At 43.3% G+C, this 22,540-nt stretch overlaps 2 protein-coding genes across 2 annotated transcripts in view; one reads left to right on the top strand and one right to left on the bottom strand.

Annotated features, from left to right (window-relative positions):
- LOC127062034 (autophagy-related protein 16) overlaps positions 1–22,540 on the bottom strand; it is a 332,953-nt gene that overhangs the window by 124,977 nt on the left and 185,436 nt on the right. The gene's annotated exons all lie outside the window — the stretch shown is intronic.
- LOC127062029 (uncharacterized) overlaps positions 1–22,540 on the top strand; it is a 155,124-nt gene that overhangs the window by 80,779 nt on the left and 51,805 nt on the right. Inside the window, exon 3 of the mRNA XM_050989602.1 lies at positions 19,606–20,069. Coding sequence (XP_050845559.1) covers positions 19,670–20,069 — 400 coding nt within the window. The 5' untranslated portion in view covers positions 19,606–19,669. The remainder of the gene's footprint in view (positions 1–19,605; positions 20,070–22,540) is intronic.

Below are 22,540 nucleotides of genomic sequence, written 5' to 3'. Positions count from 1 at the left end.
AAAGTTACCTGGCGAGAGGTTGTCGTCGGAACGCGAGCAATTTCGAGTGCATACCTATTTGCTTTTTTCCCCTTTCTTTCTTTATTTTCTTTTTTCTTTTTTTTTAGCCGAGCGAGCTGACGCTTTCGATTTGCATATACGCGACAGAAACACAGAAAAAATATACATAACGTAGTTAGTTAAAGTCGAAATGTTCAAACGAGAAATGGAGAAAATAAAAGCTCATTAATTTGCGTTGAAATTATTTCGAATCTCTTATCGTCGTTTAAACGGTATGCACGTACACTCGATATTGCCGGAGGTCTTAAAGGTAAGAGATGTGGAAGAGAGATTCTATATCTCAGCTACGACTTCCCTTCCATTCTTGCGTTACCCGAGTCTTACACCGAATCGTGTTAGTACGTGTGATGCGATTAGGTCGCTACGAGAAATACCATGAAATAGATGCTATGCGAGCTAGTGTGTAAAGAGAAAGAGGGAGAGAGAAAGAGAGAGAGAGAGAGAGGCAGAGAGAGAGAGAGAGAGAGAGAGAGAGAGAGAGAGAGAGAAAACGAGAACTACACGCGGTAGTAAACGTTAATTGAATGCGCTAATTCACTCTCTAATCTTGTGTAACCGTATTTACGCGTAATTGCAAAATACACGGCCGCGATATTGCCTCGCGGGGCGTGGCAAGCGCGAAGGTCGACATCCGGGATTTTGAGGTGCCTACGGGAATATTAATTTGCGTCGGCTTTGCTTCCCAGGCTTTCTCCAACCCTTGCTGCCAGTACCGTCTCCCACACCCTTCTCTTGCCAGCTGTATTCAAATAGCCAGACGTTAGTTACATATCGTAACGCAAGACTCACAACACCCTGGCAAATAATAGTATATAAGCTTTACCTTCTATCGGATAACGTAAGATACCTTATAATATATTTCGTCGAACAATTACGCGTGTTTCTCTATCGATTCGTGAAATGTCCTCAAAGAAAAACAATATTTTCGAGTCGGAAAGTTAACGATCTCTTTAATGTCGTTGAAAAAAGTCTTCATGCGTTTCTTTATAAAGGGGAGTGTCTTCTTTCTTTCTTTCTTTCTTTCTTTTTTTTTCTTTTTTTTTCTATCTTTTACCGAGCATCCACTTGGATCGTCAAAAAGGATATACATAGTTTATCTTTATTCGAACGAAATAAAACGTTCTTTTTTCACGTTCTCTCTTGTAGCTTCAGCCACCGTTTCTGCAGCAATTAACTTGAACTGAACGCGAACGCGTTATTCCAAAGCGAAATATTCGTGGATAAAAGTACCCTTGCGTTCGTTAGTTTTTTCCATTAGCAAACAAAGTTCAATTTCGGTGTAATTACCGGGAGAAGAGGCCGCGAGTGTTTGGAAGCGAAACGCGCTAGAAGAAAGATAGAAAGAGAAGAGGATGTTTTAAGAGATAGCAAAAAAGTGTGCGCGTTAGTAAATAAGAGAGAAAGAGAGAAAGAAACGAAGAACGGATGAGCGACGGTGTTTATTTAAAGAAAAGTACCGTAAGCAAAAATTAGTCGAAAACAGGAAACGTTTTAGTCGAAAAGGACTAGAAATAAGAATGTATGTACGTGTGGAAATCCACGGTTTCTACATTAGGACGAGCGTTAAACTCGCTAGGACTTCTCAAGCACTGTGAAAGAGATTTAAACATTTAAGCGACTTGTTAATTGAAAACTAACCGACGAGGTTCCATTTTCCTATTTAATGGAAACACGTTCGTGTTCGTTTTCGACAGAAAATTGAAGAACCTTCGTCATAGTTATCTTGGAAACCATGAACTAGTTGAAAACCTACTGACCTAAGTCCGAACTATTAACATCCTTGTTCGTTGTGTGAACGAACTAGTTGAATGGGGAATAGAAGGAAATCTTTCGTCGTTGTCGTTGTCGATGTTGGTCACGGATAAGCGAGCAAAAAAGACTGATTAATATTCACGGTATTGTTTTATGGAAATGTAGAAGCTCAGACAGACAGAGAGAGAGAGAAAGAGAGAGAGAAAGAAGCTTTTTATCTTGTAGGACTTTCAAATCCTTTTTCGCTGGTAGTGGTTGCCTCTGTCTGTTATTCTCCTCGTGTAACTCATTAGAGATGAGTTCGAGGCATTGTCATGCTAAGATAGAGACATTCTTTTCGTTCCTCTCGCTTAGTAGTTTTCATCGTCTATATATCTGTGTGTATTTTACTTTATATATCTCGCCAAGAGGACTCAATCGAGTTCGGTACAATTCTTCCTTTCTTTCTACATTTTTACTGTTAAGAACGGTCGCGCGAAGATCACGAAAAGCAGAGCTGAAAAAAAGAATATATAGAGCCGTAACAGAGTTCCTTTTTTTTTCTTTTTTCGTGAAATACCAGATTGAAAATTCCGGAGGTCGGCCTGGGAGAGCTTGGCCGTTTGCCTGCTTTCTTTTTCATTCTCCTCGAAATACAGGCACATCGAGAATCGACCGGTATAAAGACCATAAAGTGTGAGTCACAAGGTTAAAGACCTTTCCAGGAAAGATCGTTTTTTTGTAGTGCAACGTGGAAGAAAATCGTAGGATGTCCAAAAAACGATATATATATATATAGAGTAAGTGGAGGAGTGATGACCTACTTTTTTTTAAAACTTCAATACATCGTAAATTTCATCGATATCCAAAGCAGAAAAATATATGTGCAAAAGATAAAACTAAACGTTAGACTATCCACGTAGACGAAACGATTCATGATTTAGAATGTTATAACGCAAGTAGAAAAATCTAATTTTTTAATTAAATACAAACAAGAGTTCTTTTCATAATTGTCAGTCCGATCGTTAAAAATATCTTAAAATCGGATCGTATCTACATAATACGAGATCAAATTATCTCACTCGCAAGGGCATCTCGCACGGAATATTTGATTTATAGAGGAAGTTAAAATAACGCAAATGCTTTCGTTCATTTCCGTGCCATTATGTAAGTGCATCATCGTAATAAGTACGTAAGTACATATGTACGTTACTACGGGTGCTTTACGTTATTTTCGCAGCGAATGCCACCAGTGATATTATCATTTGCCGATCGCGGAAATTATATGACATAAAGATAGTTGACTCTTATAAAAGCATCGGAATATCATTCGTGTTTTGTGAGAAAACGAGTAAAGCTGGTTCCGTGGCTTTCTCCTTCGCTGTAACGCGCGGAACGTATTCCGCACGTGGCACAATATACGTTTAGATATAAAGGCAATGAACTACGCGTGTAACGAACCACGACAAGGACGATTTTATAATTCTATGGTGTAGGGATATCATTCCCGTTGCTGGAAAAACGGTAGCAACGGCTTCGTGTGGGTCCAGGAAAATACGATGTGTCATTAGGCATACGAGATAAGTTTTATGGTCAGTACGATTTCCACGTAGAAGAAGAAGAAGTAGAAGAAGAAGAAGAAGAAGAAGAAGAGCAAGAGAAAGAATAAAAAGAGAAAAATATAACGTTTCTCGCAAGATAAAAACATGCGGAATCGCGAGCCTACGGAAAAAGTAGTATGGCATGCAGAATGAATATTTTCCAAGAAATTAACATGGACAGATAGATAGATAGATAAGATTTATTACGTCCAGTTTTAGGCAAATAATTATTAGTTAATACCTAATCATCATTAATTCATAAAAAGAGAATCAGATACTTGAACATAAATAATATTAACGGAGCAGAGAGTTATAAAAGATATTCAAACGTTATCGCGCGCATCTTTGTGAGCGCAAACGTAAGGGAAGAAGGGTGGAAGGAAGAGAACAAGATTGCCGGTTGTAGCTTGAAACCACCTTGGTCATTCGCAATAAGGAAGTCGACCAGATTCACCGTCGTTAAATTAATAATTCCCGTGAGAGCAGCGCATGCCGCGGGAGCGGCAACAAAGTTACCGCAGAATTCTATGGACGATGGTGGGGGGATCGATCTCTTTTCTCTATCTCTCATATTCTCAGTAAGGCTGAGAACCAATTAAAAAGATCGTCTATATTTGGCATAACGCGTCGTTCGAGGTATCGTGAAACGGCAGTAAAAGAGATCCTCGTGTTTTCCTCGTTAAACAAGACAGACGTAGAAGAAGAAAGCTCTGGTATAAATGTACAAGCTGACTGGTCCGTCTTAAATCTTTAACCGGAGCTCCTTGTAATCCGTATTTCCTTAGAGTTGAGAGAGGATATTAAAAAAACATAAATAAATAAAACAAAATACATAAATAAATTTTCAACAGGGACGAAACAGGTATTCCACCGCGACGGCGACAACTATACGACGGCTTTGCAAAACCTCGTAAACACGTTGTCGCCCTTTTTGAAATAATTTCAAGATGAAATCGTTTCACAAAATCTCGTAAAACGAAAACGTAAACGATGACGTATGAAACCAGCTCGATGAGAGAAGCTATTAAAATAGAGAGAGGGAGAGAGAGAGAGAGAGAAATGAAGAGAAAGAAACAGAGTATATCGTCGGAAGCATACATTCAAAGCCGGTTTCGTCGTCATTAAAGTAATAATTTCCGCGATACAATAAAGGTCGGTGAGCCAATGAAGTGGTAATTTAAATGGATATGCATATGGACGCCCGTAAGTAATAAGCTTCTGGGCAGCGTGGAAACGCTCTCGTGCTCGCGAAGTATACTTGTCGAGAGGCTGAGGGCTAACGCGTTTGCTCGTTCGTTCGATGTAACTTCGCTCTCCGAGAGTAATAGAGACAGATCCTAGCGAGTTTCTCAGAACGGAAATTATATTTTCGCGTTGGCTTATACCACCAAGTCGAGTCCGAGCATCGTCTCCGAGCAAGCGCATTTTCAGTTTCTCTTTGCGAAACTACGTACTACACGCCTCTCTCTCTCTCTCTCTCTCTCTCTCTCTCTCTCTCTCTCTACGTGCCATAGCACCATGTGCGTGTTCTGCCGAGTTCGCACGCTCGTTTAAGCCGTACGTTCGTAAACGAACGCAGATACGGAAGGTTCTTGTTATCTTTAACGGTAAACCGAATCGTATCGATGTTTTATTCGAGAATTATTCCTCGCAGTTCGTCCTTACGTATGCGCGTACCCGTGCCGTACTCACCGACGTGTGTTCGTTATCGAATTAAAATGAGCCTCTTCCTCTTCGACCGTGAATCCCGTTTCTTTGAAATTCCTTATTCGAAACCGACTTAAGGAAAACTGGCCCGTCCTCTCGAGAGAACGGGCCAGAAATACTTATCGCAATCTGCTCGATATCCTGAGCTCGATCGTTGAAAGGAGGCAACGTCGATAATATCGAAGGGTTCCTTCTCTCTCTCTCTCTCTCTCTCTCTCTCTCTCTCTCTCTCTCTCTCCTTCTTTTCCTTGTTAACTCACAAGACGATTAATTTCCGAGTTACGATCGTCCAAACAAACTATAGGCGTTTGTAAACTTTCCGGAGAGCGTTAACGAAGTCGAAAAAGCGGATTTAATCGATCCTTACCTACCGGCGGGCACTCCATAGGAATTTTATCTTCATTCGTTGGAATATAAAATATCGTTGAGACGCTTCCTCTCTTAACACTAGAATCGATCTTTCGGCGCCATTATACGTCGACGTAATTAGCCAACCGCTTACACCGGAGCATCTCTAATGAAGAATATATATTTCTATGCGTATGCTGGCCGAGCTACTAAGTACCCAAGGATGACTAATACCCAACGGTGCCTCGTTGACCGATCGTTATGGCTCGAGTAACGACACGGCGTAGAGTGGTCGTGGCTCGTAATCTTAACGAAGAAGAGAAAGAGAAGGATTAGAAAAAGAGCAAGAGAAAGGGAGGGCGGAAGCGTCGAAGGGAAGCAAACGCGAGGCAAACGAAGACGCATTCTCGGCTGAGAAACACTTAACCCCATACGATCGGATGATACGACTAATCGCGTCCGCATACCGGTAAGATCGTTCGAAGGTACGAACGATGATCGACGAGCGCTCGTCGAGTTTTAATCGCCTTCGATGAATCCTCCCTCGACGGAGACGTTGGTCCTGTCGTGAACCAAGTCGCGAAGGTTAACGTCCTCGCAGCACGTAAAATCGAAAGAAGCACGCACTCGGGATTGCTCCGAGCGCCTTCTCGTATCTATAAATTTATCAACCTGTAAAAGATCCCGCGAGTTAATCTAACGAACTTTCGGCGTTCGTATTCTCCCTTTTTGTAAGAATAACTTTTTCTCTTCTTTGAATAAAGTCGAGATAGGTGGAAAGAGCGAAGGAGAAATGGAGATAGAGATGAAGAGAGGTAGGCGACAGGCGATTAAGGATTTTCAATGAGAATCTTCACGGCGACAAATCTCGTAGAAACTGCGTACTGGACGTTATCCCATCTGTTAGCATTAAAGCGATCTTCCGCGCGTTCGTAGATGAAATTTTAATTACGATAAGGGATTACGCTTGACGGGAAAAAAAGAGGTGGATGGAAGAGGGACAATGGTGGGGGTAGATAGAGAGAGAGAGAGAGAGAGAGAGAGAGAGAGAGAGAGATAAAAGAAAAAGGAGGAAAAGTAGGCGGTGGTGGTGGCTCTGCGAAGAAGAGGGTTGGGACGGAGAAAGACGGCGTGCCGGAGACGCTAAAGGCGATAAAAATGTCGGCGCTACGACGTTAAAGTGTCGAGGAAACGTGCCTCGAATACCGCGGCGCTCTTGTAAGTACCTAGTGGCAGCACCGGCGCATCTCTTGCACGTTTAATCAGGGACTCTCGTAAAGTGGATCACCGCAAATTCTATATCTTCTTCCCTTCTCCACTCGCCCTCTTATCACCCACCTCATTTTCTCTCCCCTTCTCTCGTTTCTCGAAGCATTGCTTTTACGGTTCAACAAACGCGATATAATTTTTCGTGAATCGGATACGAGCGACGATGGTGCTCTTTGACCTTACCGACTGTTTTATCCGATTTTTTTTATCCTAACAGCAAAAGAGAAGCAAAGCTCGTTGGATTCGCGTAATGGAGTTGGAATCATCCTTTCTACGATCACGCGTATTCGCGCGTCCACCGAGAATTTTACGAGACTTCGACGAATATATATATATATATATATATATATATATATATATCTTGCTTATGTTACATCAATCGCGTGTTAACGGTCTGCAACGCGACTCCGAAGCTACGTCAACGGCACGGATATAGATATTTCTCCTGGTACGATCCTACGGGAACGCGTTGAAAATTCTACGGTTACGAGCATAGGATCGCGTGACATTCGACTCTCTCCTCTCTCTCTCTCTCTATCTATCTATCTACCTATCTATCTATCTCTCTCTCATCTCTCCCTTCACTTACTTGCTCTTTCTCGCGGAAGGTAACGGAGGTAACTATTAATCGCGGCGTGATCTTAAGGTAAGATCTTCGATCTTAATATCCTTTCGAGCTAAAGGATAAGAATGTACGTTTGCGCGTTGTTACTCAGCCTCTTTCATTCCCATTTATATCTCCACGATATCATTACACGAGGATAATTACTCTCTCCTTTACCTTCGTTCCGTATTCATTCTTTAATAAAAAGTCAGTCCGTTCTACTTTGTTCTCTCTCTCTCTCTCTCTCTCTCTCTCGCTCTCTCTCTCTCCTTCTCTCGTCGGCATCGCGTCGAAGAGAAGGTAAAAGAAGGAGAAGAAACATCGTAATAACGTTCGAAGCCTGAGGCACGATGAACCTCTTCCGTACCGGAGAAGGACGTCGCCTTTAGGCATTGAGCCTTACGTCAAAACAAACATCTTCGCGGCTGGCCCGCGGGTCGAGGAAGGAGGAACTAAGGAGAGTAATCCGCGTAATATCGAGTCGAGCTCGCGTAGGAGGAAGGAAGGAGAACTCGTGTAGCGGTGCGTCAGGGTGGATGACTCTCGAGAATCGCCTTGACCAAGACTACCGACGGAGCGAAACAAGAAGGTAAAGAGCAAAAGACCAAGAGCATAACGAGAGAGTGAATGAGAAAGAGAAAGAGACAGAGAGAGAGAGAGAGACAGAGAGAAAGAAAGAGAAAACGAGAGAAGGTCGGATGGATGGATAGTTAGACAGATAGAGAGGCGGCAAATGGCGAGAGAAACTTGAATGAGGCTCGTAGTTGGAATTGTTATAAATCATTGTGGACAGTGGCCGCTAGCTACCGCGAGTACGTTCGTTACAAGCTAGCCGTGCGCGCATATGGGAAAATAATTATTATGAGCAATGATGAGAGGGAGGCTTTTGCAGTATGTTGCCGCCGATGCCGTTTCGCGCTCTCTACCACCCGCTAGAAGGAACCGCAACGCGTTTGCAAACTCGCACACTGAAAGTACGAGCGAGAAAGAGAAAGAGAGAGAGAGAGAGGGAAAGAGAGAAAGAGAAGAGAGAGAAATATGATTTCGCGATAGATTATCTCGGTAAACCAACGTTCTTCCTCTCTGTCGGATATTGCGTCTTGCTCGGAGGAGCTACACTTTAACGGACCGTTAATAGTTTATGCAAAAGACGTCTATTTGCTCTTTTATCTTTCTACACTCATACATTTTCCTTTTTCACGGAGAGTAATTAAACGCGCGGAGGAAAGGAAACGATACATATTATCGGACAGATTCTCGTCGTCTTTGCGGCAGTAAAATTATATATTTTGAGAAAGGAAATGCGTTCTCGTTCATCAATAAGCTTGTCTAGTCCATTACGAGAAAGGTCGAAATAACATTTGGAAGTTTTTATGACGATGCATGAGAAAAGAGAAAGAGAGAGAGAGAGAGAGAGAGAGAGAGAGAGAGAGAGAGAGAAATAATAGAACAGTTTTATGTTGTGCTCGATGACGAAGCACCGTCCGACATTTTGACTCTCGATTTCATTCGCTTCTCGAATGAAATATTTATATTTGTAAATTGGATTAGCGAGGTTTACCGAGATACGACTCGTTTTTGACCGAAGTCAATCGGCAGGATCACGAGCCAACTTTCAATTCTGCAATATCGTTGATTACAATTCCGAACAACGCATCGGTAGCCAATATAGGAAGATACGGGGGCGCAAGTAAGCGTGCGAGCAAGCAAATCGTAGGAAAACGAACACGTAGCATCTATGGTAGAGGAGAAGGAGAGGTGGGTGAATCCTTAGCATTATAGAGGCCAATATCGGAGGAACGGCGCCCCGTCTCGTTAGTTTGGCGGAGGAAGTCAACCAAAAATACAAGGCGTGCTTGCGCGCGCGTGTATCCAATTACGAATGAGAGGAAGACGCGCCAGGATAACGAGAAATATTCATGCTCTCTGAACGCGAAGTTATTCCGCTGCGTTTCCAACTTTGCACCGTCCGAAAGTTAAGAGAATGAATCTTTTCGCGAGTTCTCCTCTTTCCACTAAAGTAAAAGAGAGAGAGAGAGAGAGAGAGAGAGAGAAAGAAATAGAAAGAAGAAAACGAGAAAAGAAGCATGTCCTTTACCACGCGGAAGAAACGCGGTCGCGTTTAATCGATTACACAGTCACTGCTTTTCCTTTCACGCAAGGAAGCAGATGAGGAAAGAGAGAGATAGATGAAGAGAGATGGAGAGAGAGAGAGAGTGGGACGGAAGTCATCTGAAAATCTTACATTCCTAGCGCGACATACCGTCCGGAAAGTCGTACGGATTAGAAGTTCGGAGAAGGAGAACGAGCGAGAACGCTAACAGGACGTGTCAAAGGAAATGAGAATTCTGTAGGATCCATTTTAAAGAGTAGTTTGGAGGATGAAGAGGAGGGCTTTGGAAAAGGTACGCTTTATTTCCTCGGATAGTCGTTGAACCGTTCGTCCGAAATTTTACGAAGATATTTAAATCGCGAATGCCAAAGTTCCTTTCTCGCTAAGGTTCGCCATCGACGGTTGATGGTAAAGACGAGGAGGCGGAGGAGAAATAGGAGGAAGAGGAGTTTGCTAGCTCGTTGGTGAAAGAGCGAGTTCGCAAAGTGCAGAGGCCATGTCAAAGGGAGAAATTCCTCTCGTGCCTATCGTGTAAAATTGAGTGACTGGATATGAGTGAAGAATTTAGCGAGATAGACGGTAAAAGGAACGGCGGATATGGAATAACGCGAAAAATCGGGAAAAAGGTAGGATGTACAGTGCGTTATTCAATAACTACATATCTTCTTTGATATAACGCAGGATAGAAAAAGAAGGGAAAATCAAGATCGTTGTATAAGAGGGTATTATTTGTAAGAGATCGTTTAACGTTCGTGACGATGCGACGATGGGATTCGTTTTAATGACGGCGTTGACGCGTTAAGTAGAGGATGCCCGTAATTCGTCGGACAGCAAACAAGCGTAATGCGTGCCGAGGATGGCTCGCGTCTATCGCACCGTTGGAATTTACGCGTACACTCGTGTCCATACGCATTGTTGCATGGAAGGTTTACGTAATACGTTAACGATGCCAACGGTTATTCTCTTCACGCTCGTACATTATTCAAGCATTAGCGGCGAAGCAATTCGCTGCGCGGCCATCGCGTGCGTCATTTCGCGTCTCATTTATCCCGTCGGATTGGAACATCGTTGTGCACGGGCTCGCATGTCTTCGGACTCGCCGGGCTCTTTACTTTTCATTTGAGAAAATCGAATTAATTAATGTCGGATTTAACGGGAGACCGAGCGAGAGCACGGATATAACGATCCGAGAGAAATGGGTTTCTCTATGGCTCGAAACTGTTACTCTCGTTCCAGAGACGAACCGAGGAAAAGTTTTCAAAGAGTCTTTCGAGCGATTTCAGAGAAATGGAAAGAGGTAAAGAGAGAAAGAGACGAAATCGTTTCCATCCTCCCGACAAAATTCCCTCGACATCGCTTAACGAAAAAGAGGAACGGACTGAACGGTTTTGGTAAATCGAGCGTAGTGAACTTACGTTTGGTACGATCGGGAAAGTAGTCGTCGTTGACGATCACGAGATTTACTAGCTTGCTGATACATCCTTGTGTTTCTCTCTTTTCCTCTCTCTCTCTCTCTCTCTCTCTCTCTCTCTATGTAGAGCATGCTGTGATTATTGATCGTGAACGGGTTAATCGTTTTCCCCTTCTTCTCTCAAACCGTCGCTTGTCCCTCGCACGACTTTTCTTACCGTTACATAGTCGCTCCCACGAGTAGCTAGAGTTAATTATCCTTTTTGCTAGAAGCTACATCGTAGGGAAGACGAGTAAGGAGACACGAGAAAAGCGAAGAACGTCCCTTATGTCCCTTTTAACAACGTCGAACTGAAATCAACATAAGACAATTTGCCTTTTAATAGCGACATTATGTGATTTTACGCGCAAGAAAGGTCTAATTTTCAATGTCCAGAGGAAGATTTTACGATGGATGTACGTGCTCCTTCCATTTTCGTACCACTCGTTCCACCCTCCATAGTTTAAGAAGAGAAAGACATAAAGAAACGTTGAAGTACTACAGCAGCCGTTTTACTCTGTCAGAGGAGGTTCCGCTGCTCTCGCGAGCATGGTTAGTGTACGTGCATGGTGGCGAAGGTGATAAGCGTAAAAGACAACGGTAATGACAATCAGAGAGCGATGCTATTACGCCAAGCAAACCCACAGGTGTCCCACGACCTTGCGTGAACGCTTCTCTCTTATACCACGAGAAAGATAAAGAAACAAAAAGGAGAGAGAGAGAGAGAGAGAGAGAGAGCGATTCTATTTCTCCTTATTACGTATTATAATCTTCTTCCCTCTTGTTTGAAGCGCGCAGCATCAAACGAAAAGAGCGTGAATAGATTCACGGTTCACAAAGGAGGCAAAGAAGAAGAAGAAAACGTAAAAGAAGAGGTAGAAGAGGCCAGTGAAACGGTTTCTTCGAAACTCGAGCGTTTCTTCCCAGTCATTAAAGCAAGAGATCTCATAACATGGATCACTCTCGACATCGGGAGCACGAAATCCGTAAGAAGAACAGGTGTTACTTGTACTGTATATATAAACATATATGTATATATATGTATATGTATATGTATATGTATATTCTCTTTCCTCTTCGCTCGTCAATATAAATTCGCTTAAATAAACGCCTAGAGGCGCGCGAGTTCGCGCGTATACAACGCACACACGCCAATACGGCATAAAACGCATGGTATCGAAGTGAGAAGGAGAGAGTGAGATAGAGAGAGTGATAGAAAAGAGTTATTCCGCGGTAGTGACTACAACATGATCCAGATATCGAATTGAGTTCTGCGCCAGAAGCATCCAGAGAGAAAGAGAGAGAGAGAGAGAGAGAGAGAGAGAGATGAAGGATCGTAGGAAAAATGAAGAAGAGTCAGAGCACCCTTGGGGGGTCAGAAAATCTATGCAAATAATCCGACTCCCGGAGCAAAGTCCGAAGCGATATAGAAAATGGCTGTGAATCGTAATGTTGCTCCTTCTTCACGGCAAGATCTTTTATCGCGGGTGAACGCACGAATAGCAACACGCCACCTTCTCTGCTATGTCGCGATAAGGTCCACTGGTTTATTTGCGGAAAGGGAGAAGCCGATGAAAAGAGAAGTGATGAAGGTCGAAGCGGAGAAAGGACGACCGAGGACAGAAAGAGGGGTGTAATTCTAAAACGAAACGTACTGACAGTGAAAGAGCTAGAGAAGAGGGAGAGAGAGAGAGAGAAGAGAAGAGAAGAGAAGAGGAGAGAAAGAGAGAGAGAGAGAGAGTGGATAGAGAAAACGCGTACCTATTACGTTGGTTCATCATCAATCTCCCGACGACAGTGTCGTAGAAACAGGAGGAAGAAGGGAAGAGAGACAAAGAGAGAGAGAGAAAGGGATAGAGAGAGACAGGAGCTCGCATAATGCGACCAAAGTTTAATTACCACATTACTTTGGCGTTACTCACACCCCTAGTTCTACCCTTTCACCCCTTATTCGGTGTGCCACCGTACGCTCCTCTTGTCCAGAGATCCATCACTAGTCGCGACAGTTTGTTCGCGAGAGCAGACATGTCGAAGCGAAAGCTCTACAATGAAAGAGGGTGAGAGACAGAGAGAGAGAGAGAGAGAGAGAGAGAGAGAGAAACAAAGAGAGAGAGAGAAACAGAAAGAGACAGAGAGAGAGAGAAAGAGAGAGAGAGGAGACTAGATGTTACGTTTAGAGATTCCTTCGGCAGCATCTCGCACCAACTTTAGACTCGTTGATGTACAATGCCTCCGTTCGGATATGGACTTCGTAATCCCAGAGCATGGAGTTCTGAACAACGAATTCCAGAATCTCCATTCTCTTCCCCGAAATCCTCGGACCTGATCGAGCTCTGTCTCTCTTTCTCTGTATATGTGTTCGACAATCACTAGGGTGAGCTTTCTGTTCAAGATCGTGTAAAGCCGACTTCCGCGGTATCTAGTGAGTTAGTGATAGTACTAACAGTAGTAGAAAACCTAGTAGTTGTATCAGTAGTAGTGGCTTGTAGTTCACTTGACAGTTGAAATTGAAGTTAAAGATAAAGATAAAGATATAGAAAAAGTTGAAGTTGAAGTTGAAGTACACAGTAGTAATAATTCTCGTATTCTCTCTCATTCGGTTCGTTCGGTTTAGTTCACTCTAGCGAAGTACGTGATAGTTCGTGTATGTGTCGACTGTAGATGGTAGTGAGTAACCACTTAAAGGCGAGGAACTCAGACACGCATAAACCAGTTTCCTGGTTATCCGACTCCTCGCATTTTCCTGCTCGACACACGGCGCGTCGAACCCGCATGGAACGTACCATTAATGGAGGCTTCCATCGACTCGATTCTAGCGAGACTAGCGATCGAGAGACGATCTATTCGCGACCGCTTAAAAGCTCCTATTCTATCTCTTAGCGTCTCTCTCTCTCATTCTCTTTCATTCTCTCTCTCTCTCTCTCTCTCTCTCTCTGTCTGTCTATCTGTCTGTCTATCTGTCTGTGTCCTTATTATTTTAAGAACGACAAATGAAGGAGAATCGAAACAAACATATAGAGAAAAAGCTAGGAAAAATTACTTCGTAATTCGGTCGTAATACTTCACTCTCGATATCAATTTTAAAGCGAAGAATCTCTTAACATCTTCCTACGAATCGACTCGGGGGACGAATTATGGCTTCCCGAGGAAAAACTCTTATCGAGTATACCGCTTGCTTTCCGACGTACGGTAGACGATACGGAAAACACGGGATATTTCGTTTCGCGATACGGGAGAATCCGCAAAGGAGTTTAGAGACTTAGGATTACCTTAAGAGACTGCCGGCGCGATAAAGTGGTACGAATTAAATCACTCGAAGTGACTTTACGATGCGGGTTGCATCCATAAATTTGAAGAAGCGAGCAGAGGAGCTCGAGAGGAAGAAAGAGAGGGAAAAAGAGAGAAATATACCGAGGAGGAGGGGGAGGAGTGTTGTAGAAACTCTGGTGGAATCTACACGAGCACGGCACACGAATGCACTCTTATAACCTTCTGCATAACTTTGAGAATCCGCTTGACCGAATACCAGTATCGAGAACAGCCTTACGCCGTTATGTGATAAGTCGCGCGTCCGTTAATGTTTTACCTCGGTGGTTCGTACGTACGTCAGTGATCACCTTATACAGGTGGTAACACGCACAAGCGGGTCAAAGAGTATAGAATATTTTGATTAGCGCGCGTAGCAACGCGATCCTTAAGGCAAAAGCGCATCAAACTTAGATAACGTCATTCTATATACCACTCGTGTCACGTAATCGAACGAAACTTTACGACGTGTAGGCAGACAAGTTTTAAGAAATATATATGCGTATATACACCCATAATATATAGATATATTATACACACACACACACACACACATACATATATATATATATTATATATGTATGTATTCTTTTTTATTCGTCGAGACAGAAGTTCAATGGCACGGAGAAAAAAGAAAGGAAGAGAGAGAGAGAGAGAGAAGGGGGAGGGGAGAGAGAAAGAAAAAAAAACAGACAGAGAACGATAAGCGATTCCCGTTTCATTTTACATTTGAAATGAGCGAGCCCACACGGGAGAAAGATCTTCCCATCCGCTTCCGTTCACCGTTTCTTATGTCCTCCGACGTATAATAATAATCGGTGAACGCGTTCGTTAAATGCCGTAAAATTTTCAGCGATTCCAAAAGGTACGTAAGCTAACGAGTTCCCAGTTCTTTTTCATAGTATTACACTGTATCCCTTGAAACCACTAATGAACAAGATCGCCGTTGCGTTTTGTCTATGACAAGGACGAGAGATAGGAAGGCATTCAAGAGGAGGTGGAAAAGAAGAAGGTTCCAAATGGACGTAAAAACTCGATTGAAGTTCAGTAATGATAGCAGTTCTCGTAAAATGAACAGATAGAGAGAGAGAAAGAGATAGAGCTTGAAGGAAAGAGAGAGTGAGAGAAAGAGAGAAAGAAAGAAAAATAGAGAGAGAGAGAGAGAGAGAGAGAGAAAGAAAAAGAAAAAGATCAGAACGTCGATTGGATTCGTTGCCTCTATTACCATCTTTATTATGAAGCCGTACGAGTAAAAGCCCGAAGGGATACGTATCTCTTTTTCTTTTTCCTTTGTGCGAATAATCCTAGGGGAACAGGTCGAGAGCAGGACATTGGGTCGAACGGACGTTCAAGGGCGAATGGATAGCGGTCGCTCGTAAATCGAACCTCTTCGACGCCGCCTTCGTCGTCCTCTCGGACCTCCTCCTGTCGTTGAAACGATCGTTTTCCGGCGAAATTCCATGGCTCGAGATCGCGATTGAACCCGATGGGACATCCAGAAACCGTTACTTCGAGAGCCGTGGTGACGCGATGGCGTAGGCACCTGGTACGAGTTCCGTTCGCCCTACCTCTTTCTTTCTCTCTCTCTCTCTCTCTCTCGCTCTCTCTACCCATCCTTCATTCTTCCTCTCTCTCTCTCTTTCTCTTTCTCTCTCTCTCTCTTTCCTTTTCACACTCGATCTCCCACTCTCGCTTCCCTACCTTTTTCTTCTACCTTCTCCCTCTCCTCTTCTTCTTTCTTCTTCTTCCTTCTCCGTTCAACGAGCTTCGTCTTTCTACCTCTCTCTTTTTCTCTCTTCGTCTATGTCTCTGTCTCTGTCTCTCTCTCTCTCTTTTTCCACGGTACGAGAGTCTCTCGAAGCAACAGTGGCGGCGGCGGTGGCGGCGGCAGCCGCGCATGAATCGACTAAGACTAAATCCAAAGACACCGATGCCTCTTCTAACGCTGGGTCGCAATGTTCACACGTGCATTCGACATTCTGCTCTCTTTGCCTTCTTTCCCATTTCCCTCCGTTTTCCTCGAAGCTTCGCCTTCGTTTCCTCCCTTTTAAAACTTCACCTCTTCGAACCAGTTACGCTGAAGAAAAGTTGAAGTTGTAATTATCGACACTCCGGTAGAGATCATTAACGCCTAGATACGCCGTATATACGTTATTCTCATTGCCTCGTGGAAGAAACAGATTGAGAAGATAATTATTATAATAATAGTATTTCAGCCTTCCTTTTTTTCCTTTTCTCTCTCATTTTCGTAGGACAGTTGTAATATGTTTTGTCTTCCCGTTCCAAGTGCGAACATTATCGTTGGCAACTACGATGAGAAGGAATTGCTTTTATCCAAATCGTCCTCTCTCTCTCTCTCTCTCTCTCTCTCTCTTTCTCTCTTCCTAGAGGTGCAAAGAGTACGTCGAACTATTTCGCGCTGCTCGCAGGATTAAGCGTATTCCAAAGTCCTTAACGAGCTAACGTTCCGGGGTTCCGCGAAATAAATTAATTTCGCAGCCGATTCGGTGCAACGGTGCTCTCCAAAACGAACGGTCGAACTTCCGCCGCATTGTGGTCGAGTTAGGAAAGAGGTAGATGGAGGGGGAGGGAGGGGGAAGGGAGAGGAGAAGGAGAAAGAGAAAGAGAGAGAGAGAAAGAGAGAGATAGTAGAGACAGCAGCGCTTAGCTCGAAGCGCTTAGAGGAATGTGCCGAATTATGCAGTACCTATGACTACGATATGCGATGGTCTCTCAGACAGAATATGAAAAATTGCTTGACGTTGAAGTCATTTGTTATTCCGTACAAAGCCGATTGCCAGTGATTATTAATTACGATTGTAAAGGGGCCTTTTGACCGAGCGAATATCCATGTCGTTTTGCTTCTACGTACAATAAAGCTCGAGCGATAATAATCATTATTATTACTCTTACTGCGAAGCCGCTTCGAAGGTACATAGCTTCTTTAATGATGTTTCTACTTTGTACACCTAAGTACGTTTAATCTGTAGTACATAAAAAAGATCATTAACGCGATAATTATCGTTATTATTAATACTACCGGTAGTACAATACTTATCACACGTCTATCCGAATCCATTCGGACAGGAACATCAGGAAATCGATGAACGGTCAAAGTCGCACAGTTAGATATCTTTGCCGAGGTCAAATCTATGAGAAGCATTAGAGTTCAGAGAACTCGAAACGCCCACGCATAAAATCGACACGAATATCTTTGTGGTGATCGCAGCTTTACAATGCGACAACGGTCGACGAAAATACCGTTTCTCGAATACTCCTTCGATCCACGTAAGTGATAGAAGGAAGCATGGAAGCAAAAGCGGAAGAATGAAAGATACCGAAGATGAGGAAGAATAACAGACAAACAGAAGAAGAAGAAGAAGAAGAAGAAGAAGAAGGGCAGAGAAAAAGCGCGAGCAAAGTCGAAAAAAGAAAAAAAGAGAAAAAGAGGTTTCGAGGTTGGGTGAGACGGCCTTTTCATTAATGTTCCCGTTAGATAAAATTTAGTCCGATGATCGTGCCAAAGTGAGAGATACAAAGAAGGAAGGAGGAATTCGACAATGAGCGACGACACGCAAGTTTCGTGATCGACGAATGAGGTAGAGAAGGAGAGAGATAGAAGAGGATGAAGGGGGGAGGCAAAGAAAAAGAACCGAGAGAGAGAGAGAGAGAGAGAGAGAGAGAGAGGGAAAGACGAGAGAAAGGAAAGAAAAAGAAGGAAAGAGGAACACGATGTTTCGAATGGTGTCGCGATCGAATTGTGCGTACCGTTCTGTCCTCCTTAGGTAGTGGCGGCTGGAGTACTCGGGCCCCTTCGATACCCTCCCGAGAGCTCGTCCGGACCCCCTCCGGGCCCCAGTGGGCCCCACCGGATCCCTCCGGAGGCCCCAATCCCCCTTCCCCCGTGACCGCGTGAACGCGCGCGCGCGCAAGACCCGGCAGACGTCTTCGGTCCGCTCGAGGAGGAAGAGGAGTCCGAGCGAACACGGCCAGGTGTATCCGACACGCAGTGTGCCTAAGAGCCGCCAGCCGGTCGACATCGTTATACCCTCTTGCTCGTAGCTCGCTCGTAGTTCACCCGTATCTCGCTTCTTGTACCCTGACAAGGAAGCCGCGACGTCTCGCGGAGAACGTATATTACCATTGCAAATCGTCGACCCGCGCGTCGGCTCGCAAGTCACCCGATTTCGAAGTGGTTGGACACGCGTACGCGATAAATAAATACTCTTCGGGTTCCTGGCTGGCTACTGCCAACTACGTTGGTAGTGTCCCATTTCAGAATACACGCGGTGTCTCCTTTCTACATATTTTTCTTCTTCTTTTTTTAACATCGTCTTCGTCGCCGTTGTTGCTGTTGTTATTGCTACTGTCGTTGCTGTTGCTGCTGCTGGTCCTGCTGTTGCTGCTACCTACTACTATTACTACTACTACTACTACTACTACTACTACTACTATTACTACTTCTGTTGTTAGCATCGCGCTCCAGCATTCGCAGTGTGCGCGTTTTACCGTTTCTCCATTGTGTGTAATCGCGCGAGCGCCAGCGCGCACATTCTCCTTCCAACGTGTTATACGACCTCCTCCTCTTCCTCTTCTTCAACTTCTTCTTCTTCTTCTTCTTCTTCTTCTTCTTCTTCTTCTTCTTCTTCTTCTCCTCTTCCTCCTCCTCCTCCTCCTCCTTCTTCTTCTTCTTCTTCTTCTTCTTCTTCTTCTCGTGAGAAAACACTTCATCGTGGAATTTAGTTTCCGCCTGTGAGACACGCCGATCGCGATCGTACCGAGCTACAAAGAAGAATATACGTATACACGTATACGTATAGAAACCTAGAAAATTTCGAGTGTGCGGGTGTGCTCCTTCTCTAGGAAGGAACGATCACGTAGGTACCATTTTCCCTTCCTTTTCATCCGTTTATTTTCTTCTTTTCTTTTTGCTTACATTTCTCGAAAAAATGTGGGAAAATAAGTCAAACGTTTGCTGCGTTGACGCGTGATGACGATCGTTTATAAAGAAGAGCTCGCGAAATTAAGTCGGTATATTTCATCAAAGGCGTTCCGGTGGAACGAGGTCGACGACGTTCACGCGATCGTCCTAGCACGCACTCGGTACGCGCCGATGGCGGATGGACGTCGATTACGGAGCATAAACTCGCGGATCAAGTTCTCCCTCGACATGTTTTTCTGCGTCCTCTTCTCGTTCTACTCGATCCGCGCGAGCGACTTCGACCTGCTTTGATTTTACGGAAAGACACGTTTCTCTCTTTATTTATATATACGTACATACATCCATCCACCCATACATACATACATACATACATAGAAAATCTTTACACGTGTATATCTCTCATACCTTTCAAAAAAGAAAGAAAATCCCAGATCTATCGAGTCTCATCCATTTCGTTATATTTTTCTTTTACAGATTACATAATCGACTATAAAAGTAGAGCTCGAAGAAGAAGAAGATAGATCATATCTCAATCAAAATGACGAATCGAAGACAGTGCTTTCATCGACAAGTGCTCGGTTTGCTGCTCCTTCTACAAGCGAGCATTCGGTCCGGGCACGTGGTACACGTGGCCGAGGCAGTAGAAACCGCTCACGCGGCCGATCCACCGCCCTCGGCATCGGTACCCACTAGCGTCTCAGGGCCGGATTATACCGGACCGTCAGCCGGTGCGGACGAATGCGATCCAGAGATGGTCGGCTTCGAGTTGATCACCGGCTATGTATACACCGCGCCCACGAACATGCTCGAGTCCATACCGGGCACGTTGATGCTCACCGACTGTCTCGAAACCTGTCAAGCGAACGATTCTTGCCAGGCGGTCAACTACGAGACCGGTCTTTGCGTTCTATTCAGCTCTAACGCCGACAGCAATCCAGGTAAGATTGAATCGTTATCGACCGGGAAACGGTTCGTCGACGAGGGGAGCACCGTAACGGGTTAAAGGGACGTAGGAGGAGTGAGGGAATAAAGAAGGGACATGAGGGGAACTGAGAAGCTAGAGAAACATCGACGATTCGAAGAGACTCGTCGATTCGACTTCTTCCGCTACGAACTAGTCTTCTTTCGCTCTTTACGTTACGACGACGACATCGACGTTGTATGTATATATGCATAGCTACGAATATTCTACGAGCTACTTAAGTATTCCTGCATGGAATTGGAGAACGGAGAAGTCGTATTTCGGGATGTATAAGGTCATTTTCCTTCGTAACGCTTAATGATTCCACGGTAGAAGTCGTTAAAAGAAATACTAGAATACTACGATCATCAATAGCGATAATGTAAATAGAAGGGATTGTAAGGAAGTGTGTATTTCGTAACGACATATTCGTTAACGATTGATCGTTGACCTGAGCTAGTTCGATCATTTTTTTTTTTTTTTTTTTAATCAAGTCGACGTTTACTGACAGGAAAGATCGAGATATTAATTATATGAACATTTCGTGCGGTTAAGTAGATTTTATAAAATAACGATCTACCTGTAGAGATCGTAATCAATTTAAAGATCATGAGAAGCAAAGGAGCAAAGTGGACGGTGGCGTAGGCGGTGAGAACGTTTTTAAACGGCTTTCGTGACTCTTTCTTTCCTTCTTCTTTTTTTTTTTCTTTTTCCATTGAATGAGAATCAAGACGCTTAGCAATGCAAACGCACCGCGGAGACAGCGGTTCATGGCTCTAAGTGGAAAGAGACCGACGCGTGTCAGACATCGTCGCGCGTTCCAAGATACGCGAGAAGAATAATAACGACCGTCTTACACTCTTACAGCGAGCGTTAGCTTATGTAAATAACCGCGAGGTCTTACGAATAATATCTCGTCTCTTTATCGTTCTATCGAATTCAATTTATAATTTCACGGTCAAATACTCGTCGTTAAAATATTCTATCTCTGTTAACTATCTTCCCAACACTTTCGTAAAACTCATTATTAATTAATTATACGCTTAATGATACTTTTAAGAACGTATCCACGTCAAATTTTAATAATTTTTGATGAAAAGGGCTCAAAGCCAATTCTCACACGAGGTTGATCATTTTATTCGATAAAAAGTATAAAAAATAAATAAAATAATTTCACTATAATTGAAATAACGAATGAAAATATTATTAAAAGCGGACCACTCTGTTTTAACAGTATAGAATAATTATCGTTGATTCGAAGAGCAAAATTTTACATTATATAAATGGAAACATTATCTGCTCGATATCGGGCGATAACGAGTCAACGTTCATTTTCTTCTCTCTCTCTCTCGCTCTCTCTGTCTTTCTATCTTTATTATAGTTTATTATAGTTCACGTATTACAGCAAGTAGTTTCCTTTCATCGTTGAAACGTTTGAATCCCTTGCAATGGAAAATAAGAAATACTCGTTTATACCTACTTAATTTTTTCTAGTAAACGTTTTTATCGATTCTATTACATTCAAAGGAGAACATTTACGATCTCTCGTAAAAGAAAAAAAAAAAAAAGAAAAGGAAGAAGAAAGAAAAATAATAAAAATCGAAGGGCCAATTTCTTGCAACAAACTCGTATGGATCTTGAATAAAATGTGATCGGAATTAGATTAAAAGGCCGAAAGGATCGATGCAAATCTTTTTAACGCGACACTGATTCCGAGTTAATTCTTTTTATCCAATGAATATCGAACGGAGAAAGGTCTGAATCTCGGTAATCGTTAATGCACTTCTCATTTGCAATATCCATCGACTCGTTCCGTAATTCTTCGTTCATTCCATTACGACCCTTTGCTTAAGATAGCATATCTTTGATTTTTAATCTTCACTATCTACTTTGGCTAAGACTTATATAAAGTTTACAGAAAAAGATTAAATCTCGGTGATATCCATTAGAACGAACGAGTACGCAGATTTCACAATTCCAAGATTATACTACGGCATTCGTTAAAACGAAAGAGTAAAACGTTAATGCGCCTCGATGGGAGCAATAAATGTAGTGGTTTCATGCACTCGACAATTCGTTAGCGTTAACGTTCCTGTTATCGACAACGCGAATAATGCCCATCGCAGTGTGTTAAAATAAAAGAATTTGGAAGAGCGTGAATGTACGCGTATCGTTTCGGTGGAACAACATTTGCGTTCTGGGTAAATCGAAAAAAACAATTTGGGCTAACGCGTAGGGAACAAAAACATTTGTAAAATCGACGCTAGCCAGCGTAAAGAGATCGTTAAACGAATCTATGGGTGGAGGGATCGACGGGGCCGCCGACCGATACATTCACAGTTTTTATCGAACTTTCTGCTTCTTTATTTTGAAAACGAATTAAAAGTACAATCTACATTGTCAGCTGCCGGCAAGCATCGTACTGGTTCCTCATGAATAATGAATACC

This window comes from Vespula vulgaris, chromosome 2 (assembly GCF_905475345.1).
Source record: "Vespula vulgaris chromosome 2, iyVesVulg1.1, whole genome shotgun sequence".
Classification (NCBI taxonomy): domain Eukaryota; kingdom Metazoa; phylum Arthropoda; class Insecta; order Hymenoptera; family Vespidae; genus Vespula; species Vespula vulgaris.
The sequence above is the reverse complement of the archived record's forward strand: the minus strand, read 5'-3'. Positions and strand labels throughout refer to the sequence as shown.